The sequence below is a fragment of the Aulonocara sp. 'chitande type north' Nkhata Bay genome, linkage group LG2 (assembly GCF_057382095.1).
Source record: "Aulonocara sp. 'chitande type north' Nkhata Bay isolate Kocher_YH1m ecotype deep benthic linkage group LG2, A_spYH_male_GT1.1, whole genome shotgun sequence".
NCBI lineage: Eukaryota > Metazoa > Chordata > Actinopteri > Cichliformes > Cichlidae > Aulonocara > Aulonocara sp. 'chitande type north' Nkhata Bay.
Window position 1 is genome coordinate 27,888,417 of NC_141345.1, and position 27,802 is coordinate 27,916,218.

The 27,802-nt window shown below is 41.5% G+C and overlaps 2 protein-coding genes across 9 annotated transcripts; both read right to left on the bottom strand.

Moving 5' to 3' along the window:
* Positions 1-2,595: 2,595 nt before the first annotated feature.
* On the bottom strand, positions 2,596-20,471 carry LOC147338073 (catenin delta-1-like). Of its 8 annotated transcripts, XM_086315180.1 has the most exons (23): positions 20,133-20,471; positions 19,313-19,385; positions 14,701-14,826; positions 13,153-13,316; positions 10,989-11,057; positions 10,777-10,896; positions 10,404-10,666; positions 9,542-9,823; positions 9,201-9,438; positions 8,861-9,083; positions 8,505-8,700; positions 8,273-8,390; positions 7,996-8,149; positions 7,786-7,803; positions 7,432-7,500; positions 7,205-7,332; positions 6,795-6,945; positions 6,493-6,685; positions 6,110-6,318; positions 5,974-6,015; positions 5,805-5,872; positions 5,577-5,631; positions 2,596-4,227 (listed from the first exon to the last, which is right to left on the bottom strand). In XM_086315180.1, exons 4-23 carry the CDS (start codon positions 13,309-13,311, stop codon positions 4,169-4,171), a joined length of 2,814 nt encoding a protein of 937 aa, XP_086171306.1. In that variant the 5' UTR covers positions 13,312-13,316; positions 14,701-14,826; positions 19,313-19,385; positions 20,133-20,471; the 3' UTR covers positions 2,596-4,168. The 8 variants fall into 8 exon arrangements, with proteins under 8 accessions (XP_086171306.1, XP_086171297.1, XP_086171342.1 ...); XM_086315171.1 differs by lacking the exon at positions 19,313-19,385; XM_086315216.1 differs by lacking the exon at positions 19,313-19,385 and having other exon boundaries at positions 5,529-5,631.
* A 706-nt stretch (positions 20,472-21,177) lies between these two features.
* LOC147338074 (uncharacterized) lies at positions 21,178-27,248 on the bottom strand. Its single transcript, XM_086263959.1, has 4 exons — positions 26,864-27,248; positions 24,089-24,189; positions 23,929-24,007; positions 21,178-23,606 (listed from the first exon to the last, which is right to left on the bottom strand). The coding sequence occupies exons 1-4, from the start codon at positions 27,156-27,158 to the stop codon at positions 22,795-22,797; spliced, it is 1,287 nt and encodes a 428-aa protein (XP_086120085.1). The 5' UTR covers positions 27,159-27,248; the 3' UTR covers positions 21,178-22,794.
* Positions 27,249-27,802: the final 554 nt, after the last annotated feature.

Sequence of the window (27,802 nt, forward strand, 5' to 3'; positions counted from 1 at the left end):
CCTTGCTGGCGTCTGAGTCGGACAGGAGCTCTCTGCCCTTTACCAATCCAGCCACGGGCCCATCCATCTGGCCCATCAAGACTCTCATTTCATCAGTCCATAAAACCTTAGAAAAACCAGTCTTGAGATATTTCTTGGCCCAGTCTTGACGTTTCAGCTTGTGTGTCATGTTCAGTGATGGTCGTCTTTCAGCCTTTCTTACCTTGGCCATGTCTCTGAGTATTGCACACCTTGTGCTTTTGGGCACTCCAGTGATGTTGCAGCTCTGAAATATGGCCAAACTGGTGGCAAGTGGCATCTTGGCAGCTGCACGCTTGACTTTTCTCAGTTCATGGGCAGTTATTTTGCGCCTTGGTTTTTCCACACGCTTCTTGCGACCCTGTTGACTATTTTGAATGAAACGCTTGATTGTTCGATGATCACGCTTCAGAAGCTTTGCAATTTTGAGACTGCTGCATCCCTCTGCAAGATATCTCACTATTTTTGACTTTTCTGAGCCTGTCAAGTCCTTCTTTTGACCCATTTTGCAAAAGGAAAGGAAGTTGCCTAATAATTATGCACACCTGATATAGGGTGTTGATGTCATTAGACCACACCCCTTCTCATTACAGAGATGCACATCACCTAATATGCTTAATTGGTAGTAGGCTTTTGAGCCTATACAGCTTGGAGTAAGACAACATGCATGAAGAGAATGATGTGGACAAAATACTCATTTGCCTAATAATTCTGCACTCCCTGTATAGCTTGGCACAAGTTGACCAAGCACAGCAGCAAATCTACAACAGAATGGCTGAAAAGTAAAGAATCGAGTTGTTGCAACAGCCCAGTAAAAGTCCAAACCTCAGCCTGACTGAAATGCTGTGGTGGGACCTTAAAAGAGCCGTGCATAAACGAACGCCTGCAAACCTCAATGAACTGAAGCAATGCTGTAAAGAAGAGCGGGCCAAAATTCTGTTACAGTGACGTGAGAGACAGATGAAGTCATACAGAAAACTCTTTACTACTGCTAAGTTATTTTATTTTCAACTTTAATTTATATATTTTATCTTATTCTTCCCAGTTAAATTTACCCTTCATTCTAATTTGTGTTGTACAGTTATTTCATTTTTAACCATAATTTATATTTTATTCCTTCCTAGTTAAATTTACCCTTTTTAATTTTTCATATTTATTTCCTATCTTATTCATAGCCTTTTCCTTTTTTGTTTTCTTTAGGTCACGAGCAGTTGTCCAAGCATTTCACTACATATCGTACTGTGTATGACTGTGTACGTGACAAATAAAAATTTGAATTTGAATTTAAAGGTGGTTCTACGAGCTACTGAATCATGGAGCATGCTTAGGTTTTCACACACTGCTTCTGCAGTTTAGCTTCATTTTTGTTCAATTTCAGCAGTGATGGCTGTTTCTAGCTAATGTCAAGACCTGTTAAAGAAGATAAGTAGAAGTGAAAGAGGTTTTGCTTTATTTATTTTTTAACCAAAATTCTCAAATTGCATATCAATCTGTCTTATACATTTCAGGATAAGGGGGCATTGGAGTCTAGCTCAGGTGCCCTTGGCTAATAGGCAGGATGCACTCTGAACAGGTTGCCAGTCTATTGTGGGGCTTTATACCTTTTACACGCTTAAAAACTCAAATCAGGCCTACTTCTCAAAACTTAAAATACATGTAGGCATTTTTGGCACATCTCTCATAAATCATTAATCTGTAGCTTCCCTTGTAAACAGGACTCTGTGGCTTTTAAAAGTGAAAATGACTGCTTGAGATTGAGAGATGAAAGCAGGAGTATTATGTGTATGCTGGTGTGATTCAAACTGTTACAACTAAAAGTAAAGAGATTCAAGAATGAATAAATTGTTTAGTAGCTACTACAAAAAGCATGTGAACCTCCACACTATAGAATAAAACTCCCTCACAGTGCTAAAACACCACTAACATGCCCTCACTGGCTGTCTTCCTGCACCTTGTGTATTCAATTTAAGGTTAATTTTATATTCCAAGCAGACGCATGCACATCATACCTTAACTAATATCAAACTTTCACACTGACATCTTCTCATAGCCCTCGTGATCCAGCAGCTGCTTCTCAACCAGCCCACGATGCATTTCAGATGCGCTGCATACTTGAAACACCTAAACACTTTCATATCCACAGACAACCAACTGTATCTTTGACATGTTTGGAAGCAAACACACGCACACCTTCAGGACACTACCCTCCTGTCAACATGCTGCTCTGTGTGTAACCAGAGACAAACAGCAAAGCCGAGAACGTCAACGCTCGCCCGGCCTCCAGCTTTACTGTGGCACTTGAAGGTTAGCTGGCTTTAATAAGGCTTGAGCACAAGGCGTGAGCAGTTTGAGGTCTTAAGTTAGGAGATTAACGTGTTTGTCTCTTAAATAAAAAGCATTTCCCAACTGAAAGCACTACTAATTCGATCTAAAGATGTGAGGGAGTGAATATCAAACACACCAACTATTAGCATTTGCCTTTACAAGAGTGAGGGGATGAAATTACACAGATGCATTTCCCCTCTTTAATTAGATATGTTTATCCACACGATACAGGAGTCCTTCCTCACATCAGCACACAGCCACATCAAGCACACGTTACCAAAGCTTGTCTAGGAAAAGATCTTTATTTATAAAAAACAACCAGTTACATACGTCACTGAAAAAAGAAAAAACGAAAGCAACTTCTCAGAGCCAAGGCAGGTAATGAATGGTACATCATAATTTTACATGGATAGGCAACAGTACAAATATACTATGTGTGTGAAGAGTAAAAAACAAAAACAAAAAGATGATTGGTCTCTTTTGCCTTTAAAGCAACTCTGATGTAAAAGTGGAATTATAAAGTAGAACAAATTGCATAATGCTCTCATCCACCACTCCCATACATATAAACCTCCAGAAAATAAAAAGAAACAGACGCACAAAGAAATACAAAAAAAACAAACCCAAAAAACAAAATGTGCCTTCTGCCAGCCTCCCAGTTTAAATTACACCTGTCTCTCTCCCAACCTGTTAAAACTCGAGTCTCCTCTGAGTACAGAAGCCTCCCAAATGTTTTAATACAGACAAGCATGTATAAAAAACAGCTACAGAATTTTATATTTAAATTTCTTCCAAAAAGTCACTTCAGCTGGTCCAGAAGAAAAAAAAAAGAAAAGAAAAAGAAAAGATGAACAGGCAGGTGTACAGGAATGGTTAAGGGCCTTCTGAAGCTGTATGTCGAAATATTTTAGTGGCTTAGTAGTGTTTGTTCACAGCTTCATCTCAGTACCAGGTCTGAAGTGTTGGCTGGTTTAGTTGGCTAAACCAAAACAGGAAAATCCAAAATAAAGCAGCTGAAATTCTCCTAAATGTTCCATGTGGGGAGGGACATAAAGGGAACAAAACAAGAACAGCTTCATCACAGGAAGAGGAGCACACAATTTAAAAAAAAAAAAAAAGCATAACTGATGGAAAAACATGTGGTGTCATCTGGATCAACACACAATCATTCAAAAGGTCCATATTCATTTTCCACGTGCACACACACCCACAGGTTTACTGTATGATAAATATACACACACCTGCCCTTTCTTGTCATCCCAACTGAGAGAAAATAACTCTAGACAGGAAAATAACTCCTATATAAACATTCTCAATCTACAGGGCGGGCTGTCGGTGTGTCCCAACCTCCCATTAATTAAATTAATGAGCCAAAACTACTGCAGTCACCCCCCTTTTCTTTTTATATACAGTATATACCCTACTTAAATGTCTAAATACAAACTTATCAGGGCCAATGTCAGGTGGCTGTAACATGACAATAAAATTGCCAAGAGGAAAAAAAAGAAAAAAAAAAAAAAAGTTAACAGCATGAAAGAAAAAAAAAAAAAAAAAAGCAAGCCAGAGGACAACACCAGAATCAAATGATTGTCAACAAAGGTGATTGCCTTTACAGAATAATTATAAGTTATAAACGGAATACATTTCTGCTGCTACAACTGAATTTGCACGTGTGTGTTGCTTGAAAGTCTTTGCCTGCAACACAACCACTTTCTTTGGATGCCAACCCCCCCGCCCCCATGTTTTGATCCCATTTGTGTGGTGATAAGAGAGAGAAACGGGGAAAGGAAGGGGTGAGGAGAGGGAGAGTCTGGATCTTCTCTCCTCAGTAGCAGTGGTAGGGCAGGGACGGCCCAGTCTGGGTGATGCAAACTATCAGTTTTTCTGGAGGAAGAGACAAAAACACAATGATTAAAACAAAACAAAAAAACAAAAAAAAAAAAAACACAAGTACAAAAGATATGTGGCTGATTTAGACATCAAACAAGGAGGCAACACAAAGACTTGTGTGGTATAAGTATGGCAATCTACACACTAGTGTTGTCACAGTAAACGACCTTTCAACAGGAGGCTACTATAATCACATTACTGCTTTAGTTTAGTTAAATTAGATTCTAGTTCCTGGCCTGCTGCCCTGCACATAGAACTAATCCATAATAAACTGAAGTCTGTGCTGAAGTCAATCATCCATTAACGACTCTAAACAAGTGACCGGGCTGCTCTGTGTGTGATTTGTTACGTGTCTTAACTGCCAAACATGTTTATTTAAAACCCTCACCGTTCTGGTCATGCAGTCAGGAACATTTTACAAAGTAATCCAAACAAAGCTGTTAAGAAATAGCACTTTTTGCCACTACTTTCCTCACAAACTCAAAGAAATCAATGAAACCCATTTCTATTCTTGGGTGTCTGTTATTGTAGTAGCCGACACAACCACAAGAGTGTGCTCTCACACACAAATAACAACCCACAACAGTGGATCTCCGAAAAACCAGACAAATATTTCACAACATGACAAAAGCATTAACACTTCCCGACATTCTTAAATCCACTCCAGCAGCTGATTGTAAAGGACTTTGAGGGGGACTAAGATTAGAGTAGCTGTCACAGCAAAACTGCTTTGGGAAGCATCAATTTCATCAGAATCGTTTTGATTTTCATGTGCCATTTCTTGCCAAGAACAACAAATGTGACCAGTAACTTTTTTGTATGGCATTTAACAAAATAAATGCATGCATAAGGCACAAAATGGGCCTGAAGTTTCATGCCATTTGTACCAAACAGTCCCATGAGATCATGTACAGCAACCGGGTAGAAAACTGACACAGAACTTTGGTTTTGTATTAAAAGGACTGTAAGTAACTTTTAAAACTGTGGTATTGTGACAACACTAATGCATAAACAGTTATTATTCTGAGGATCTAAATGTTGTTATTTAATGATCAGCCCGGGGTTCGGATTTACAATGACAGAGGACAATGCACAAGGAACACCTAGCAGCATACTATACCAGCATGAATACACAACACATCAGGGTATCTCATATTTAAGCATCAGTACAACGACACCTCTGCCTGTTTTAGTTCACAATCAGACTTGGACCAGGTTTCACTCAGGTTTTCAGTTATTAGAGACAAAAAGGAGTTCATAAAGTTCATGCAGGAATAGAGGTCAGTTGGACATACCATGCTGTTACATGCAGATGGGGGTAGAGGGGATGGGGGAGGGCTAACCATCGTAGGAGTCCAATAGAGGCAGGGAGCCCTTTCTGCCCCCATACACCCCTCGCTGAGAGAGGAGCCGAGAAAGACAGAAAGAAGGCGGACAGGAAATGAGTGTGAGAAAAGATGTGTCAGTAATCGTGAGGTTTTAAAAGGTTACAATCAGGAAATATTCAGAGCTGTGCAGGAGGTTAGGGATTAGTGTCATTAATCCAACATGTTAATAGTGACTTTAAGTACCGGTAAAGTGTCTGTGGTCTCATCCAGAGTGTGTCTCCTTTCTTTCTGGTCCAGTGTAGAGTAGGCCTCTGAAGGAAGATGAAAACAGGTTAAAATTTGCTAAAGATTTAATCTTGAGGCAGAACAAAAACCCCCAAAAACAAAAGAAATCTAAAAGAAATCTACTAACCAGGGCCAATGTCATTCAGGGGAATCATGTCCCTCTTTTCCCCTGACACAAAGAAAAACAATTCATGAGTTAAGCTGTAAAACTCTTCATAAATAACCCCCCTGCAAAATTTAATGTAAATACTTTCTCTGCTCACCTCTGTCCAGGAGGGGTGTAGTGCTGTCTTCATAGGTGCCGTTAGCTCGAGTGCTCGGGCCGTTAGTGGTAGTGGTGCCTGGGTTAATGTTAACCATGAAGTCAGTTTTCTTCCAGCCGTCTTTCTCAAGAGGTCGGCGCAGTTCCTTGTGAGCCCAGACGAGCTGCAGGACCTGGCTCGCCCCCCGCACTTCGCGATCAGAGCGCTTGCTGAAAGATAACCAGAGATAAGGGTTTGAGCTGTTATCATCTCTGATGAGTTTTGTTATATAACACACACGGTTTACACCGGTTAGAAAACAGCTGCTTTTATACACAAAAAAAAAAAAAAAAAAAAAAAACCACATACGCAAAGCACCTTTTCTACACTCAGAGAACACTTACCCATCTTTGTTGATTAGCACCAGGCTCTCGATGCCTCGTTTCTCTCGAAGGACCTTTGCTGGCTCCAATCTGTTGCCTAGCACCTCACTGAGCGTGCTCAGTACAGACACAACTGTCTCCTCGGATAGATTACGCCCAGACTGATTCTGGGCTCCAGGCAGGTTGGCCACAAGGTGAGGCATTGCATGCAAACCTGCAAGAGAAACTCTTACTCTTAACCCAAGTGCAATGAATGTTTAGAAAAAAAAAAAATGACACAGATGCTAAGATAATAGATAACAGCTAAGAAGAAACAATCTTACCTAGCAGTTCACAGTTTCGGTTGTCAATGGCAAGATTCCTCAAAGCTCCAGACATTGCACGAACCACACGATCATTGCCATGAGCCAGCAGTTCTGCCATCATGGGGAGTCCCTGCTCATGACGCACCTTTGCCCTGATATACCGACCATACTGTATGAAAAGCACAAAGAACAGATCAACTTTAGTTGTCATCTAATAACATAAAAACAAAGACAGACCCAACTATTCAGGGTTCATGCACTTTTGCACTTAATGTTGGTTTAAAATGGAGCACTGTAACAAAAAATAATTTCCCCCAGGGATCAATAAAGTATTCTGATTCTGATTCTGATTTTAAAGTTCAAAATTAAACATTAGCCTTTTATAGCAGAGAGCCAGCTCTGAATCACTGATAAGAAATGATACTAACAGTCCACCGGCCAGCACACAGGTTCTGGATGGCGCCGGCAGCAGCCTCGAGCACTGATGGGTTCTGGCTCTCTTTGAGCAGTGACGTGTAAACACGAACCACTTCAGGCTGGAACAAAAGCTCATAACCTAAAGTTGGCAGAGAGAGAGTTGTATGCTTTTATATGAACACAAGCTCCCTGATCAACTATAAATCATCTGAAAGAGAAGCAGACACACAAACAGTACCTCTGGCAGGTGTCGTTCTCTTTGGAATATCAACCATATCTGCACTTCCATCATCTACATCCTTCTTTCCTGCAGAAAAAAAACAGAAACAGCAGATAAGACAGATATAGTGATGTTGGGAGGGGGGGGGGGGGGTATAACCATTTTCATATTCTCAGTCTTGTTATCTGGTCCAACATGCAACCAGTGGAACAAGCACCATCAGCATGCAATGCTATGTGTGATCATGCCTGTGGAATGCGTGTAAATTCAACGTTATTTCTCCAGGTGTTTCAATATGCATTAGTAAAATAATGTGATGAGAGGGATGGACAGCTTCGCAGGTTCGTGAGAACATCAAACGCAAACTCTTACCTTTGGAAAACCACTCATCTAAACAGAGCACAGAGAGGAAGAAGTGAAATAGGGTGGGAAGAAATAAGGAGGGAGAAAAGGAAAGGGGGGGGAAACAGTAGAGTGTGAAAAACAGGGAAAGGGTCTTCTGCCACCAAAAAGCTCAACCCCACCAGTAACTGCCACTCACTCAACCACAAATCTGACACAATGTAGCTGTAAAACACCAACCTTTGCCTTTTCTAGAGCCAAAGCAGCCGCCCTTACTGGCTGGAGCTGGGCCCTGGTTGACAGGTATGGCCTCTGCGTATTGTTCAGAGCCGGGGATTTCACGGTGAACCTGATAGGACAGATTCCTCAGAAGGCAGACGCAGTTCTCCACCAGCTACAGGAAGAAGGGGTGAATGGGGACAAAAGGCTCAAACTCCAATTTTTATTTATTCATTTATTTTTTTAAATCGCACAACTGTCTTGCAAAAAAAGGGACAGTTATAAGTGAATTTTTAACCTTATTGTCCACATCTTTGCAGTTGATCTGTGACTGGACCATGTACATAAGTGAATCCACCAGCCCCGTGCATTCCCTCAGCTTTCGCCTGGCCTCGCTGCGTTCTGAACTCACATTCCTGAAGTAAAGGGAGAGAAGTTAAGCACATAATTGCATGTTTTCTCCTTAAAATAAGCTTCCTTTTCTCCTTCTTCAACTTCCTCTGCTTTGCATCCATTGATCTCTTGCATACCTAAGGCAGCCAGCAGTGTTGGTCAAGGCGGTCTGCCACTCCATATGGCGTGGTTTGCAGCTTTCTTCTCCTCCTCCGCTGTTCCCTCTCTCCCAGCCTGAGTGTGGAACAATCACCTCGTCAACTAGGGCATGCAGGGCGTGGTCCACAATCTCCATCTTAACCGAATCGTGGGATGAAAGGTTCCACAAGGTGCCTGGGATAATTTAGAATGAATATTAGAATGAAATAAAGAGACAGTTGAGCCTTTAAAATAAGAAAATATAACCACCACACAAATCTTCCAAATAGTAGTAACATTTAAGAGCCACATATATCAAAAAACAAAAAACAAGTATTTTACATAACAGTGATACCTGTGATAGTGTCTGTGAGATCCTGGTTGTGCGTTTTCCTCAGTAATCTAACCAGAGCAGGTACGCCATCGCAGTTCTTGATGGCGATTTTGTTGTCTTGGTCTCGTCCATATGAAATATTCTTCAGAGCCCCGCAGGCTGAGTGATGCACATCCTTACTAGGATGGTCCAGCATAGACACCAAAGCTGGGATGCCCTTTAGGCGGCGCACCTCTGATTTAACCTACAAACATAATTAGATACTTCCTTTAAAAAAAAAAAAGAAATTTGCAGAAGAAACACTACAACTCAGCATACAAAGAGAGAACTACCAGAAACACAATTGCAGAGTTTGCTTTACCTTGTCATTTTTGAATGTGAGGTGCTGGAGGAAGGCAGCAGCGTTGGTCTTGACAGGGTCCAGGCGGTAATTCAACATGGCGATAACCTCCGGAAGCTCTGGCTGTCTCCACGAAGTAGGAGGTTTTCTCAATGTGCTGTCCAGAGAAGCCATGCTTCCTCTCTCCATTGTCATCGGGACGGGCCAGGCGTATGGCTCAACGCTGCCTATGTCACTGTCCAAAGTGTCCTCGCAGCTCCTGTAAAAGTGGATGGAAGCATTTATCAAGAGTGTTTATTTATCAAATAAACTATGTAATGTTGTGAATTGACTTAGTGCAGAACAGTACGTTTTTATTTTACCTCAGTCTTCGTCTATCAATACCCCCAGGCCCCGGTCCCAGGCGTGGCATGGTACCATAGCCTCCAGGGTGCATAGGTGGAGGCCCCATTCCATATTCATCATATCCCATGCTACGTTGATCATCCTCCAAACCATAGTGACCGTGCCCATACCGCATCTCCATCGCAGAGCCCATGGCCCTCATTCCCCGACCCACCTGGGGCTGTGCTGCGTACGGGTCGAGCTGCTGGCGGCTCGGAGCCCGGTAGCCAGAGTCCAGAGTCCTGTAGCCATCCATTGGCCTGAGTAAAGATGGCAGTTATGAAAGTGATGAGTCGGGTTAGCTTAATCCTTTCTTTTCCAAAGAAAAGACAGTGTTAGATTGACAGAGATAGCAGGATAGGTGCTGCTAATGTGGAAAAGATCGACACGTGTTATCTGATGTCACATCTCGGCTTCTGCCTGACACTTCATGGTCTGTGGACAAATGCGGAACAGATGTTTATAGACTGGCTATGTTACCATCATGTTATTATGGTGTTAAGTTCAAGGCCTGTCAACTATAAATTCTGCTCATGTCAGTTTCACACATGACTGAATGATTATTTAGAATATGCACTACAAAAAAAAGCATGCTTAAAAAAAAAAAAAAAAGGGGGAATTATATTTAGCTTTGAATTATTGAGTGTGGAAAAACATGTCTATTAGTATTAACAAGGGCTAAAAAGTTAAATAATTAATGAGGCAAAACAGGAAGTTATTCCCCTGTATGCAATGATGGAAACTTCCGTTACACTGTGGCTTGTAAAGACGTGTATGCTTGAATGTAGCGCAAAGCAGTCACCATTAAACGTCAAGACACTGTCTAGAAGCATCAATCACCTGTAGCGATCATCCATGTGTGAACCCCTGCTCAGACTAGCGTAGGCCTCTGATGGCAGACCTCCGCGATAGTCATCGTAACCACCCACAGGACCATAGTGGTAGTTTCTGGGTACTGTAGCAGTGGGGTAGTCCATTCCACCAGGCTGCCTGTAAGGACGGTCCAATGTGGCGCTGTAGACGCCCATACCAGGCACTGACAAGCCCCCATCGATGGACAATGACTCAGTAGGCAGGACTGTGCGCGATATCGGTTTCTTCATCTGTGGCATAGTGAGATCAGTCCAGTGTTTTAAAATGTTCATGGCTAAATTAAAATTTAATAACGTCTGATATCATCGGTGAAAATGAAGCATGCGCTAGATTAACATACCCCATTGTCCATCCGCCGCGTGGTTCCTTCTTCGGAAAAGACTGAATGCACTTCCTGAGATTCATCCTCTGGCGTGTAGCTCTCATCTAGAGCGCCATGTGCAGGGTCCACCATCCTGTACTGTAGCAAAGACACCACACGTGTAAATATTTAAGCATAGATAAAAGAACATTATTTTTTTTAAATGTGCTTAACTTTGTACAATCACATACCTGTGTGCCGTTTATATATGTGTCTGTCAGCTTCAGTCGTTCTATGTCTGCATCCCCTAAACGCCCGTTCTGGGATAAAAGAGGAAAACATGACTGTGAAATACACAGGAAAAAAAAAAAATTAAATATACTATTACACTGAAACAATATACAAGATTGAGGGTAAAGGCACAGTTCCCAGTAGTCTGTGCTGTCTACTTTTAACCACTCAGATGATATTACTGCTGCTGAAGCACATTCAGTGCTGACCAAACCGTCCCTGCATGTTTATGGTCTGTGAATCACTGCCAGACACGAAGGAGGACATTTTGGAATGCAGCCAGTCATCCTCACACCTCGTTTCCTCCTGCACTAAACTCTTATATAATCAAAGGCTGTCACAGTGTACGACTTGGGACACTTTCTTTCTAAACCACAGTAACACTCTAGCAATGCAACTACCTCGGTTAGTGGCAATCACATGCAAGCGCAGCACAACTGAGCTATTTTGGAAGCGTTTATCAGCAGCTGTTTAGCGTTTCGACACTCAGTTTCAGTATTACTGTTACTGCCGACCAGAAAAATATTTAAAGACCTTTTACAATTTCTTCCACTTTGTTGTAATGCTACTGCGGTTTATTGTGTGCCCACAAGGAAGCAGGGCTGTGTTTTTGTTTTTTTTTAAAAAAGGGATATGAAGATTGGAAGAGCAGACTGTGCATACACCGTAAAGGAAGCACAAACTTCCTCTAGAGCTGGTCCTTCCTTTAATACCATCTGATTTACAAACAACTCTGGTATGCATTTGAACCCATAATCACAGAACAGATACTGTGTGCCTTTATCATAAAGCATTGACAGCTATTACAAAGTTTTTGTAGCCTTCAGGCTTTCAAGGATTTTCATAAGACAAAACATGAGATCTAATCAATGTCAGCACGCCCTGAAAAAGGAAGGAAAACATTTAAGAACTGCTTACAAAAGTGTGCCAACATTTCTCCTCTACTGTAAAAGTGTGACTTGATCAAACAAACAAAAACAGGTCCATTATTTTCTAACTGCTCAAACTTGCTACTGTGATAGTTAAGCGCTATGGTAAAGAAAAATGGCACATGATAACAGTGGGACCACATAAATTATTAGTCTGGAAAACAAAACAAGTGGGAGTCACAGCTAAACCTCTAAAAAGCTTTAAATAAATGTAAGAAAATACCTACTTATAATAGTCCCTCTTTTTTTAATTTATTTGAAAAAGAAAATGTAACGTCTTATAACATCTGCACAAAATCCATTATTGTCATTTAGCAAATCTGCTAAATGACAACAAAATAAGTGCTCTCAGTTGTCAGATATAATGACATATTGACAGCATCAGAGCTAAAATGTGTCAGTTAATGGCCAAATGGTCAAAATGTATCCACTGTCATTTTGAAAAGCCATCCTAAGCCAACCTGTCAGCTTCCTGCCAAACCTGGAAGCTCTGTGGAGCAGCCATAACAATTTCTAACGTACAACACACAAATTTGCAAGTCTAATAGATACAACATGCAGCACCAACACACAGACAGTTAAGACTGATGCATACAGCAGAAATGAATATCGACTTTTAAACAGCCATTCATCTAGTAGAGTTTAAAACAAATGAACACTGAGGATGCGACATGATCACAAAAGAAAAGAATCTGATCTTAAAAAACAAAACAAAAACTTGGAGAAGAAAACTTGTTTAGAGGACTATGCAACACATGCACAATGCTGTGAAGGGATAAGAAAATTACTGAAATTCCACAGCAGGGGAGAATGAAAAATGAATGCGAGTCAGAGTGCGTCTGGTGAGTGACACTGTAGGCATGCTGATGGGTTTTGAAGGCATGTAATGATAAATTTGCAGATGAGAGTTAATGAGTCAGACATATGTTATCAGAGTCCATAAAGAAAGATCTAAAAAAAAAAAAAAAAAAAGTTACAAGAATGACGCACAGAAACGCCCTTGCTGAGCACTGGATGGGAGGAGGTGGGACCAAGGAGATAGGGGATGAGTGATGGACGGATGAATGTCAAGAGACAAACGATGCATGAACTCACGCCAAGGGTTGGATGGAGGGAATAATGATCCATACAATCAAAGACGTAGAGGTGTTGAAATGACTCAAGATGGGAATATTTGGGTTCTTTGGGGAGTTACCTGTGTGTGAGGGAGGGGACGACCCAAGGTTGAGGGGCTAGTGGCGGGGAGGCCCACTCTCCTCCTCTCCTCCTCCAGCGCCCTGGTCAGCTGTTCAAACTGCACCTCCTGCTCCCTGACCGACTCCAGCAGAGCCGCTGCGCTCTCGCACTGCTCCATACACACTACACAGCCCCAAGGGGAGAGAAGGGGGCGTTACACACATGCATACAGCCCTAAAACAGGCTACAGCAGTGGGAGAGGGTGTATAACAAAAACACACTCTCCAAACAGAGTACAGCGAGATCCAGCTGATGCATGATTTGAATGGGGAGGTGGTTATCCTCAGATCTTGCTTGGTAACTAAGACAGAGGTTTTTTAGAGAGCTACGGGATTTCACAAGAGTTCTCTTCATGATTTGGCTTCAGTGATGAAATTACAATGGTTAGCGTAAAGACACGCCTCCAACTGAACGTCAACCAGAGAACTTTCCCAATACACTAGAATTTTACAGGAAGAGACTTCCTGTCATGTCCATTTCATTCATCTCCCCCCCCCCCAAATGTCACAACTATGAGCAATATTTCCTACATATTCACACGTCATCAACACACACAGACAAAAAAATAAATAAATAAAATTAGGTGTTCCTCTTGCACTCTGTCACATTTCCGAGCACTTTGTGACAAATACAAGACAGAGCAGTTGATTCATTTTCCTTGTCAGTCACATCCTATGGGGCTCAACTGAATGAGAGACTGCTTAGAAAACCAGTACCAGCGACTGGTCAGCCTGCAGGCAGAAAACTTTGTAACAGAGAACTTTTGCAAAATACAAGGAAGGAAAAAAAAAAAAAAAAAAAAAAAAAGATGAATTGAGGAAAACTGATTTTAAAAAATAAATGTCTTTTTTGGCTAAAATAAATTTGCATGGCCAACCAATTTAAATTCTGCGTGGGAAAATTTACCGTGTTCAAAGGATTAAAACAAGAAAAAGAAAAAACCCTGAAATCCCAACTTCACTGGTAAACTGCAGCAGAGAGGAAGTGGTAGCAGAGGTTTATAGCACTTAACCATAAAAGTTTGTTAAATCATAAAACGTGGATATGTAGTATTTTATCACAACATTACGTCAATGACTGCATGCAGTTTAATACACCATCATTAAATAAACAAAGATATCCTCTAAATTTTGACACTGTCCGATACCACACAAGAAATAAGACGCCAAGAAAAGTTTTTAAAACATGTATTAGTATCTTTGTATCACAAGACATTTCATGGATAAAGTTTCAGATAAGAGCAGAGAAAAGCTAAATGCTGTCCTTGGATAAGTCACTCCCCCCCACATTCAAGTAGAATAATTTCTGGTGATAAATAGAAAATCCTTTATATAAACAACCTTTACCCTTAGAGAATGAAGCTTTTTTTTACTGAAACAGGAAGCTTAACACCACAACTTACAACCTTTAACCCAAAAGAGAACTGCACACTTCTCCTTATGGGTTGACCACTAAAAATGCACCATCTGCCTTTAAACTGGGTTCACAGAAAATCCAAAATACACACCTTAACCTGTGGGCAAGGTTTTGGTAGAAGAGGTGAGAGATCACACCAAGTTCAGAAGTGGCGCTTTAGTTGTTCATGTGTGGAAAGTGACCCAACCACCGAGCCCCAGAAGCAGGTAGAAATGGACTGCAGAGAAAGAAAGGAGAGGTGGAGGAAAGAGGGCGAGAAGTGTTTTAGAGAAGACGCATCGGCTTGAAAATCAGCAACACAGTGAGAATACCGTACAAGCGTGTCAACGGGGGTTGTTTGCTCGCTCTGTGAGGAGGAAGGCACAGCAGGGAGACAGATATACAGTAGTTTCAGCCTTTGGACACACCCTGTATTTACTCAACATTTGGCCAGAATATGGAGGCTAGCTGGGGAAGTTGAACAACCTGCACCTATTTCTAGGTTGGATAACATCGATTTTCAGCATAAAGAGCTTAAGCAAAAGCAGGTTTTAGAGATTCTAACATATGTTCTTCTTACTACCTCTTCTTTTTGCCCTTTTTTTAATCCAAGCTTTTCTCTCTAATCAGTTTTCACCCTACCTGTAGCTCCGAGCATTAATTCCCAAATCTCCTAACTGCCTTATATCCCCTCCCTCTATATCCTTTGTTATTGTACCTTAAAAAGAGACATTGTTATACCAGAGGCAAGCAACTGGATAGTGGAGACTCAGATCCTCTTATCTGGTGATACACCCTGTTCTGCAGCGGCCCAGCTCTTCATGAGGTGAATAAACCCGCTATTGCTACACACCTGCATGACCGGTTGGACGAGGTGGGGGGGTGACTAAATTTCAGTCACACTGTCTGGCGCACATGCACCAACGCAGCTGAAAGTTTGAACAAGAAACAGGGCCCTGCATTTACACTTCAGATAACAGGTGTAGAGCAAAGCACAAAGCAAGCATTGGGGCTCAAGATGTGATGATGAATGACTCGTCGTTTGACTTTCATGACCCAGCATGAGCTTATAAAGAAAATAATTAAAAACAAAACTATTACCACACAGTAAGATCATTTTCTCAGTTTCATTTTACCTAGTAAACTGACAGCTGCAGTGCCTGTCTGTTCCTGTACGAATTTCAAAATAATGACTAACAAAGCACATGACATTTAAAAAAAGAAAAACATAAAATAAAATCCCAGAATGGGGTGTGTTCAGTATGGGAAAAGAGGGAGGGAAAGTGGGATGACCTGATGAGGAAACCAGGCGTGGCTTAAGTGTTTCCTAAGACAAAGGAATCCACGAGAACCAAAACCAGCATTTGCATGTGGGATAAGGCTGGCTGCCAGGAAGTGATATGATGTCACCTCATTGACTCACAGAGAGTCATAACCTCCTACCTGAGCAAATCACAAACTGCTGTCGTGTTACCCACATGCCTTTATATGGTCACAGACCAGACAGGGTTGATTTCATCCTTTAGAGATTGAGATGAACAGACTTTTAAGAGCTGGAAACAAATAAAACAGATGGACTTGTAGGAAAGATGAGGGAATGAGAGGGTGAAGCTTGGGGGGGTTGGGGGCGATAAGGAAAGGAGTGCTGAATCAAAGATAAAAGCTAATCTTGCATTCCTAGCATTGTCTCCTGCCAATTCAGCACAGCAGCCCACCCACTCATCCAGTGTGGAACAGGCTAAGGAGGACACTAGCTAATAATCACTCAGAGATCAGAGTTTACTGTGCTTTTGTGGCACTTCAAGGCAGGTTTACTGGTCATTGTGACCCAAACACAGCAAAATAAACTAATCAAGTCTCTAAAGCTGCTCTGTTTACATAGCTTTGTGATAAACTCGCATAGTCTCAATTCTTGGCTTGTTAAAATCATTAATATTATCATTACCTGTCTGTAGGCCATCTTATTGAACTAATGAGCACTAATGCCATTTGCACAAGATTAATTATAAACCATGATGGCTATTTCTTGGCAGGCGAGAGTGTGTGTGTGTGTGTGTGTGTGTATATATATATATATATATATATACACACACACACACACACACACACACTGTGTGTGAGCAAGTGTGTTATTGTGGTTTAACCACAGCCAGGAGGGAATTTGCAGCTGTCAGCCTGGGAGGCTGGAGGAACAATGAGAAGTTTGTGCAACTGAGAGCACAGGCGCAAGTGTGAAAAGGGTTTGGGAGCAAGAAAACGATCATAGGACACATTTGACTGTGCACGCATCTGTGTTTATAATGTCACTCTTTACATGCGCATGGCTTCTGTCCTCCATCCGACTCTCTCTCACAGCTGTTAGTTTTGGCCTTGAAAGTCAGCGCAGAGTTTCGCTGAACAATGAAAACAATCAATGTCGTCCCACTGCCGCTCCCCTTTCCCCTCATAGCCACTTCCTGAGAAACAGGATGTTATGAATTCGACATCAGAGCTGAGGAGAGGTCCGCAATGGCGTCTTTGGCTCACTATAAATCCTCTACCCCAATAGAACCAGTTGTACACAAACCTTGAAAACCTACCTAAGGTACACTTTCATAAACCACCAGCTGATGGTTGTCTTCTTCCATCAACAGAGTGTTTTGCTGCGGCGAAAATCCCCCATGGTCAATATGTTGATCACACGACCACAAGGCACTTCCCACCCTGCCAATATTGTTCTCCATTTACTGGTTTCTGTTCTGCTTTTGTGAACTTTGGGAACCAATTTTTATGAACCTGCATAGCTAAGTCATCGCAATTTATTTTAAAATAAGAAGTTAGTAGAGCATTTTCTTTAATATAAAATCTGGGATAACATCAGAAAAACTCTGACACACTGACATTATCATGAGTTCCCTTTTCTAATGCTGTGAGAAAGAAAGTGAGAAACTCAGCATCACGGCTGCTCCAGCTACTGGAAATGATCTTATGAGTTAGGTGTCATTAGGTGTAAGGCCAGATCGTGCACAGGGCAGCAAACACGTGGCGTGTCCGCATATCGTAAACTTTGGACGGTTACATGCTCTGTTCTCACATGAGGTACATCAAACATTACTTTCACTCGAATCTCCTAGAGATTACAAGTACAAAGTCATTCACTTTAATCACAGTTATGCTTTTAAATAATACTAAAACAAGAAAATTATTGTTTTGCTTTTTAGCGCATTTTCCTTTATTTGGTCCCAAAAGTACGCCTGCAACTACCTGAAAACTCAAAGTTTCTGCTTTTTAAAAGTTTAATAAATCCACTAACCAAAATCTGAGTAAGCAGACGTTGTAACTTTATAACTGAGCACTTCAGACTGGTTAAAAGACTAGTTCATGTCTGATGCGACCAAATTAAATGTTTGCGGTGACTGTTTGCAGGCTCCATCTAAAATCAGTCTATTTTTGGGCTGTTGATTCAAGAAGCAGAGTGGTCTAACCACTGAATCAGATCACCATCTTCTCTTGGGTTTCAGACATTGTGGTCTGACATATATACACATACATACGTACATACACACATACACACACATATCTGTCAAAAACATATGCCCAGAAAGACCAACCTAAGACAAAACGTAAAGTGCCAGAGGAAACAAATGGAGCAACCCTACATGTGGACTTCAGGTACAGAGTCACAACATGGACTTATACACATTTTTAAAAAGTCTATGTAACTACAAAAACAAGTTTTCCTATTTTGTTCTTTAAAAGAGCCACACTGTTCCAAGTCGACCATGACAAGGAGAAGTAAAAGAGGTTCAACATGTCAAGTACCGTGCCTTGAGGTCAACTACAACATCTGATCGAACACTGACACACCACGAGTCAGACAGCTCCATCTGATTCTGCACCCATCAGTCAACGTGACTCACTCACTCCTGTCAGGGGATATCTGATCATACTCACATGTAAGCAACAATATAGCCTCTGTCCACTTAATTAAAATCTAGTCAGTAACAGAGGTACCTGCACCAGCTCCCACTGAAACAAGATATTCACTGCTGAAATGCACATCTGTTCACACATCTCAAAGTAACTAACTGCAATTTGCTCTCAAGTCAGTTTGATGCCACTGGTGGTAGTTTAAGCTGAGCATGGCTTGTAATGGGATTGAAGCTTTAGCCTCCAAATCCACTTACATCCTAACGCACACACACAGTTAACATGCACGAACGTAGATGGGGACACACACACACACACACACACACACACACACACACACACACACACACACACACGGCCCTTCGGGGATTAACCTGTACACCTCAAGAGAGCAGACACAATTGTAGTCTGTGTCGGCAGCACGCATCAACAATCAAACAAGGACTTGCAGACAGACTTATTAGTGGTGGCACCTGGAGCACATGAGTCAGCTACAGGTAAAGTGATAGGTACAGGAAGCCCGTGTAAAACACATTGTGTGCATTTGTGCCTTAATGAAACCAGTGTTTGTGAGTTCAGGCACACAAACAGGCTGACAGTTATCCCCACCCAGGCACTTTCCTAACAAAAACAAGTCCACACAGGACTCACACAACAGGTTCACAGGCTGACAAGCTAATAATCCCAGGATGTGTGGCAGGCTGCAAATGGAAGACCATTAACCTCAGAGAGTTCTGCAACATATACATACACGTCTAACCAAACAGGTTTCCAATTATGCTCCGGGACACGGGAGAGCTCCTAATCGTAATTACCGTCAAGCCTGTGCAATCTGCTCCCTTCTCCAGCTGAAAAATATGGATGCTACCCGCAGAAAGGAGGCATCAGCTGCAACGATAAGTAGGTCAAACCACAGTTAAGTGCAGACAGGCAAAAAAGAAAAAACGCTCGAGCATCACACTGCCATATCTGCTTGAACACCCCAAAACCTATCACCTGCAAGATCAGCTAACTGCTAGCACCCCTTCTGAAATCCCACGCAACGTCGGGAATTGATTTGCTAGCGTTAAGATAGCAGCGTGGGGCAGGAGCGACGCGGTGAGCTGGCACACAGAGACATAAATAAAAGGCGAACAAAGACCACGCATTTGACTTACTCTGTAGTTGCGCTAGCGCTACTACACAAATAAATGACAACGCCGGAGATCAAATCAGCCCAAGTTGGCGTGAATGCTCGCTCAGCACCCGCATGACCTCGTTTGGCTGTCTTGCAGCGTTAGCATCACAATAACCCACATAGCCGTCCCAGATCGCTGCCAAAAAATAGCCAGGCTAGCGTTAGGGTAGCAAAAACAGATTAGGCACGGGAATATTCGGTTAAAGCGTCCTTCACAGTCAGGTCTGACGGCTTTCTTTGTTTTATCTCCTGGCACCAAAGGCTTGTTTGAGTCCTGCACGGCGAGCAATAGAGGGTCTCGATTTGAACTTTACGTTAGCATCGTTAGCTAGCCGTGGAGAGTCGATGCTGTGACCACTCCTTGCCAGCGCTGCAGTGCACCCATAATTTGATGGAGGGGGGAAAAACGCGACCCCCAGCACACGCAGCCATATGGTAACATTTACGAATTTACTCACCTGCTCTTGAAAAGCCTGCCCCTTCCAGACGGTCGTTTTTTTTTGTTTTGTTTTTTTTTTTTTTACTGTTTTCTGCCCTCTTTTTTCCCCCTCCTTCTCCGGGTTCTGGGTCAAGCTCGTTAAAGACCGAGCGACATCACCGAGTTTTCTATCAAAAGAGAGGGCGGGATCAACGGCTACCGTAAAGACGCAGGCGCACACAAAATTCCTCCTCTCATACAGGTGTTTTTACGAGGTGGGCGCAGTCGCTCAGCAGTCTGCTATCACAAAAGGAACAAAATTTAAAGTATCCCCTCCCAGATGGAACGTACACTGGCTGGTATGAGAAAGACTATTACAACAAAACGGAAGTGAGGGATTTAAATTGTGTTGTGGAATATAGAAGCTACCTCCCACCGCCTCTTATCTCCTCCCATTCATTCCCCTCAGTGGCCACACACACACACTGATGTCATTTCATTGATTGCCCAAGAACAATAGTCTGGGAGGAAGCACCACTTTCATGGGGAAGTACAACAACAGCATTCCTCACCAAGTCGCCAAAACTACTGGTATTAAAAACCGCTATCAACGGCCATCGTGCACATGTTACGCATGCGCTTGGTCTGCTGGTAAACATGCTTCTTTACATGAATCATGCTTGACCACAGCTATTTAAAGGATTTAAGGCTTAGTGCATGACTATACCTCTAAGGGTTTGTTTTTTATTTTTACTATTTTGAATTTTAGTGTCTTTTTTAACACTTTGAGTCAAGTCTCTTTTTTAATACAGTCTGACTTTCCAGAGCTTTTGGTAAAATCAAAGAAAAAACAAACTACAAACTCTTAAGCAATACTTAAGTGTGGGTAGGGTGGAAAGAGGAACAATGTGAGGAATTTCCCCCAGTTTCCTTGAGAGTCCCCCCACCCACAGTGATTCAGTGTGACCAGGCCTTAAGACATTATAAGTGCTGGGGGGGGGCCACAACACTGCACTCTAGAGGTGCAAAATGAAACTCTTCAGGCATCGAGTAAAAAAGCAACTATATTTATTCAGAATATCCACACTGACTAGCATATTATTGCCCTATCTATCCAGGAAGTACAAAAAAGAGGAAAAAAGCTGCAAAAAATGACAACAGTAGAGGTAGTGCGTTTTTAAAGGAAATAATACACATGTAAAAGCAACTGTTATAAGTAATGATTCATGTTTTTCGTTCTCAATTTGTTTGAAGTTCAGACTGAATTAAATCTTATTATTTGAGGAAGCTCGGCAGTTACTTAAAAGTATCCCTATAGTATATAAAAGCAGCTTTACATCAGTGGATTTGAACTAAGCCCAGTAACTTCAGGGTTAACCTTTATTCACTTCTTGCAGTTTGGACATCGCCATGGTAACTCATGCTGCAGACCAGTGTGGGTTATATTTGAGATTAGAGATCAACAGGTATAAAATCACCACCTATCAGCTATCAGATCTTTAAACAGAATTGTGATATTGATGCATCTGTTAACTTACACCGTCTGCATTTTTGGCCAGCTTTCTTTCCTAGCTTCAACTTGCTATATTATTAAAAACAGTAGGTGTTTTCCAGTCTTACTAACAAAAACACTTGAAGCATACACGCAGTCCTACTGCTGCTTTGTCTGCAGAATCCGTTTTACTTTCAGTTTGTATTGTGTGTGTAACTGCTTCATAGTTTTCTAATACTACAGTTTGATCTTCTTGTGTAAAATCAGCCACTCTGCTGTCACTTATCCATCTTTGTAATTGGTCAGATTCTGCCAACGCCACCTCTTTGATATGAACACAGAGAGGAAACCCTAAGTTAGCCAGCTGATAGCCAGCTTCATGTGACTGCTTATCCTGATTACTAGTGTTAGAATAAGTGAATCCAGATAAAGGGAATAACCTGAGTATGCTGAACGTGCTTCCTAGAACAGTCTGGGGTCAGAAAACATTAATTTAATATATATCAGTTTGCTGCAGTGGGCAAATCATTGAGCTGGAATGCTTTATAACACTGTATTAAATGTGGTGCATAAATAAAATTCAGAAATGCTCAAATCTGGCCACAAACAGTCTTGTCGTGGTACTTTATCGATACAGAAGTCTGCTATAAAATAAACTTTAACCCCTTAATGCGTAGCGTATCATATTTGACAGCAATTTCTGAGATTTCTAGTGTAATCTTCCCCCTGACAAACCTAAATAAATTGCGCATGACATTTTTAAGGTACTAACGCAAAAAACGAGCAAATATGAAACAAAGTTAAACTCATATATGCAAATTAGTATTCAAATATTATTTTTAAAAACTTGTCCGAATGTTCAATAATTTCATTAAACATTTTCTGGCAATTATTTTGTGGTCCAAGCTTTAAATGATAATTGATATCCCATTTTGAAATAACATAGACCAAAACAGAAGTAATCCACAGTCACCCACTGCTAACTGTGACATGGTTCTTTATTTCAGTGTCTTCATTTGAGGATCTGTTGTGCACGCTCGAGAATAGAAAGCCGGTTTTCCTATAGTTAAAAAATCTGAACAGCGTTTGTGTCAGCGTATCTGGAATCTACAAGTGCGCGTGATCCAAAACAGTTTTACACTGTGGCACAAATGACAGTAAAAGTGCTTCTAAACTGCAAAGTCTATCAAGTCTTTCTAGTTCGTTGGGGTCAGAGCGCCCCGTTGGTGTGTGTGATCATGTGTCTGCGAAGGTTGCTGGGGTTGTTGAAACTGGCTGTGCACTGACTGCAGGTGTACGGCTTCTCTCCGGAGTGTGTCCGCAGGTGGATCTTCAGACTGCCGTTCTGCGTGAAGCGTTTTCCACATTGCGCACATGCGTACGGCTTCTCGCCCGTGTGAATGCGCATGTGGATGCTAAGTGTGGTCTTGTTGACAAACGACTTGCCGCACAGAGAGCAAGGGACCGGAGACTCCCCGGTGTGACTCGCGCGATGTACGATGAGGTCTTCGCGGCTGTGGAAGCGCTCGCCACAGAAGTTGCAGTCCAGGGATTTGTTGGCGGTGTGAGGGAAGACGTTCTGCTGCTGTGGGAACTGGCTCATGTGGCTGGGGTGCCCCACTTGACCCTCAGTTACTACTAGTGGCGATTTCAATCCAGGGTTCAATGCTGTCGGAGCCATTTGTGTGGAATTATTTCTTTCAAGTTGGTTGTTTCTCACCAGTCCGGCACTGTTATCCTGTGTGACTCTCATTGGAGCTCTGTCACTTGCGCCAGTGGTGAAATTCAGGAGGTTGTCGTGGCCGACGTTGTGGTCAGACAGAGAGCTAAAAGCCTGAAGCTCAGACGCAGAGAAGAGGGTGTCACTTTCATCCTGTAGAGGCCCTTCGCCTCGGCCGTGAACGCACACGATTCTCAGCTCCTCGTTATCACCTGTCGAGCAAGAGGAACCAGCTGGCTCCAAATTCTGAGCTCCTGTTGCAACACCGCCCTGCAGACTGTGGTTTCTAAAGTCACCCTGATCTGAAAAGACAGAGAATAGCATCTTTAAAGGCCACTATGAAACAGAAGCGCTTAGGCCAGTCTTACTCAGCACTCATCAATGAGGAACTGCTTGTGTGTAATTTAGAAAGAGAGACTTTCTATCAGATGCTTGACGTCTGATCTACTTTCTTCCTCCTGTTCTCGGCTTGCCTGGTATAATTGTTTTTCAGCCCTAAGATAGAAGATAGACAATCTAGGCTTTTAGAATCTGTGAGCTGTAGTGATGACAAGTAAAGACATAAAATACAAATAAAAATAATAATTAATCAGCCCTTTAAGCTCACTTAAAAATCCTACTCACCACCAACATCTGGCCCACATCCACCCACATCATCCTCATCTTTGATTAGAATGACATCTGGACTCTCCACATCTGCACACTAGCACATTAAGGACAGCTATGCATGAGCAAACTAGATTTCAAACAGAGCTACTGCTATTCATTTATGGACTGCATGTACCTGCACTTGAGCTGCTGAGGAAGTGGTCTTTTTCTCCGACTGCAGGACGATAGAAGCAGCTTCCCCACCCGCCTTTTGAGCCACTTGTGATTTGATGAGAACTGAAGAAGAAAAGGAAAATACATTTTTATTATTCATTAATCTTTATTTAACCAGGAAGTGAAACTCCTTAGATTAAGAATGTCTTTTGCGAGAGTGTCCTGTCCCCAGATAAGCACAGATTTGAACCCAGGACCCTACTACTTTGAGGGTAACTTAAATAACTGTGACCACAGATGGTGTTGATGTAGTCACAGAAGAGCAACAATCATACCTTTACTGTCCTCAAACCCACAACTGTTTTATTAGCTGTACTGTTGCACCACCCAGGAAAGACTTGTGGTGGTTAGTTTTATTTAAAGCAATGTTAACTGCAATGCTAGTGAATGTATAAATCACTGAACTACAGAGCCACACTGAATATGCACGCTTCAAAGCATTTTTATTCGCTGACACTTATAGAGTGTGACAGGCCTGGTGGTGCAGTGGTCAGCATTGTCATCTCACAGCAAGACGATCCTGCTTTGAATTCAGACTATGTGGAGTTTGTGTGTTCTTTCTGCGTGGGTTCTTTACAGGTACTCTAGTTTTCACCCACAGTCCAGAGATTAGATTCATTGTCACACCTACAGTCTAAATGTAAAAGTTTTCCCTGCAACCCTGAACTAGATAAGCAGAAGAAACTGTAAGCTTTTAAAGTCTTTAAAATACAGAACAATTTTGCAGCACTATGCAGGTTCCTCATATTGTGCAGCCCAGAGATATTACAGCTGATCATTTTTTAATATTTCTAATATTATTTCTTTTTTGAGTTTATACCCTCAGTTCAGTTTGGTTTGATTTCAGAAAATGGTTAGTTTTTATAACTAGTTTCTGTGTTACTTTTACCTCAAGATTGATCAAAACCTGAACTAAACACAGTACTTTTGAAGAGGTGAGTCACAGTCATTTAGACATCCTGGTCTCAACAAATATTTGCACCAAAGCCTTACTGCACAGTTTGTAATACCAAATATGGACAAGTCCTCCATATTTTTATTAAATATTTGATTTACTTTCAGTTAGCTATTTGTTCATCTGTTGGTATCAGTATTTATACGAGCTGAAAACGAAAGATTTTAAGAGTCAAGAATAGACGGGGGGGAGGCAACTTCCCTGTTGGTGTCACATGTGTTTGCTGAAACGAGCTGACAGGAATAAAATGAAGGAAGTTCAACACAGCCAGGTTTTCTTTGCATTAGCTGGCTCAATAACACCTAATACCCCCAGCGGAGATAACAAGCATCACAAAAGCAGGCTCTGTGTGCGCTCACAGAAAAACGAGTGTTTCACATGTCATATGATTCCTCTTTGCACAAAATGATCCCTATGAGTGTCGCCTACTCCAGTCAAAGGTCTTGTCAGAGGATGATGATAAAATAGTGATAAAAAAGACATTAATTAAGTGCCTTGAGCTCACAGTTGCTGTGATTTGGAGCTATGCACATAAGACTGAATTCAAAATTGAAGTGAATTGCATAAAAAATAAAACTGTAAACTAAGAAAAGGATTAATGCTGCAGAAAATTATTAATTAAGCAATTCAGACACTTTTGAGACACAGACAGCTCTGACTTTAAGCTTGATATAAAGTCGGTATGCTATTAATCAACCCTCAGATTCATGCAGAGAGTAAAAGAGTCAATTAATGAGAGATAACAAATGTTAGGGAAATCTGTTTATGTTCTGTGTCTGCAAAAAAAACAAGTTGACATGTCGACACCAAATATGATATGGAACTTAAAACTCAGGGAATTAATGGCATTTCTCTACGGTCTCTGTGGTTTACGCCACTCAATTACCTGACAGTGAACACAATAAAAGTGACAAAACATTACTTTTCCTTTAAAAAAAATGTCTATAAAGGAAATGTAATATGAAAGATCATGTAAGACATTCAATTCAATTCAATCTTTATTGGCAGACTACATGTCCATAAAAACAAGACAAGAAACACACACACACAACTCCCCCCCCCCCCCCCCCCCACACACACACACACACAACACAAGGTATACCATTAAATATATATATGTATATAAATAAGTATATAAAGCATTTGTAAAAATATAAAACCATAATATACATTGATTTTTAATTCATCGTATTAGTGATTTATGATAACATAGAATATGTCCATAAATAACCTGTGTACCTGAGTCTTTGATTCTTTATGGGTTGATTGTGGTGAAGACTAAATGTATTTAAAGGGACAGACACATGTTCTGAGTTGAGGTTGGACTTGTTATAATTCAGCATCACATACTTTAAGCGGAAATTCCACTTAACAATTATTTTAGACTGGGGCTTTGAATGAGCGTATCGAAATGTGTCTTTATTTATTTGTGTATTTGTTTATTTATTTATGTTTCGGTTTAGCTGACCATTATTAAGTTTAAGTAAGTGAGTGAATTCACATTTAATAAGCCGAATAAACTTTTATCACCACAATAAAAAACCCGCTGGTTCTGTTATCTGTGTCACATGACCAGGGCCAGCTGTGTCTGATGCGCGATACTACTCCGCACATCTGCATTTTCATAATCAACTCGTTAAACTAGCTAAAACAGCTGTTTTATACGTTATTAGTTTGAAGTAACTAGCGGTGGGTATTTAATAGTTAATTATATAAATGGCGGGGGCGGAATGTTATTTGTTACTCGAGTATGAAGTACTTTTAAAGTGAAAGTATCGTTACCTTGTGGCTTAGCTCGTGGTTTGGTTATGTTTCCTCTGATGGGAGAAAAGCGGCTCGCTGGTCGATTAGTTCTGGTTTGTAGCCTGAGGGAGAAGAGCTCACTCCTCATAACCTTCATCCTCGTCCTCAGGTTTTCGTTTTCCTTCAAGCTCTGGGTTAAATGCAGACGGAGAGACGCCGAGCTCTCCGAGAACAGCTGGCTGATTTCTGCCACCGCCGCTTTCACCAGCACGTCCATAATGGACAAAAGCTGTGACTCCAGATTCAGGCTCCCCGGTGGCATGTTTGTGGACATGTTTCACTTTGCTGCCACCGAGATTTGTGTTGAAAAAAGGGCGCAACACGGTCAGTAGGTTAGCTTAACAAAAGAGACAACACAATGGCCTTCCTGGTAGCATGATGCTGATTACCGTAATACCCAGAAAGCAGGGACACTGGGGGGTGATGCTTGGCTGGTGATGATGTTTGTTTGAAGAAACCAATTTCTGTAGTTTTGAAGGCAATTCTTGGTTGATATAGTTTTAGTTGCTCGATACAGCGAATTGTTTCAATGGGTTTACATTTTTAAAAGGCCTTCCAGGAAAGAACATGTCTCTCCACATATTTAAACATAATGATGACTTCACATGTGAGGGGGAGTTACCTCATCTATATAGATTAATGTTTCCCCAGTACCATCACAGGAGTAATGATAGCTGTTCGCTTTCCGCTTTAGTTTGGGGGATGTGGGGGATCTACGATTAACAAAATCAATATTAAATTTGAATTGGATAGACCTACACTTGGTCTCTGGCCCTCTTAAATAAGCTCTGGCCCAGAGAAACCTGCTTTGGGGTGTTGTTTACATTCAATTTAATGGAGGATAGTGTTATAAATTGCATTAGCAGACCAACTTTTCTTTTGGAAGCTTTTCACAGCTCTTGTAGCATCTTTTGTCTG

Bases quoted from the DNA above. Each gene is read 5' to 3' on its own strand.
- LOC147338073 (XM_086315191.1), bottom strand. From the start codon at position 13,311: ATGGAGCAGTGCGAGAGCGCAGCGGCTCTGCTGGAGTCGGTCAGGGAG. The intron at 6,946-7,204 runs GTTAGTATCATT...CTTTTCATACAG, and splicing joins TGTGTGCTGGCCGGTGGACT to TATGGTCGGTATATCAGGGC. The intron at 5,632-5,804 runs GTACTTAAAGTC...CTCCTCTCTCAG, and splicing joins AGACCACAGACACTTTACCG to CGAGGGGTGTATGGGGGCAG.
- LOC147338074 (XM_086263959.1), bottom strand. From the start codon at position 27,158: ATGTCCACAAACATGCCACCGGGGAGCCTGAATCTGGAGTCACAGCTT. The intron at 24,190-26,863 runs GTAACGATACTT...TTTCTTCTTCAG, and splicing joins ACCACGAGCTAAGCCACAAG to TTCTCATCAAATCACAAGTG. The intron at 23,607-23,928 runs GTGAGTAGGATT...CTGTCTTTTCAG, and splicing joins ATGTGGGCCAGATGTTGGTG to ATCAGGGTGACTTTAGAAAC.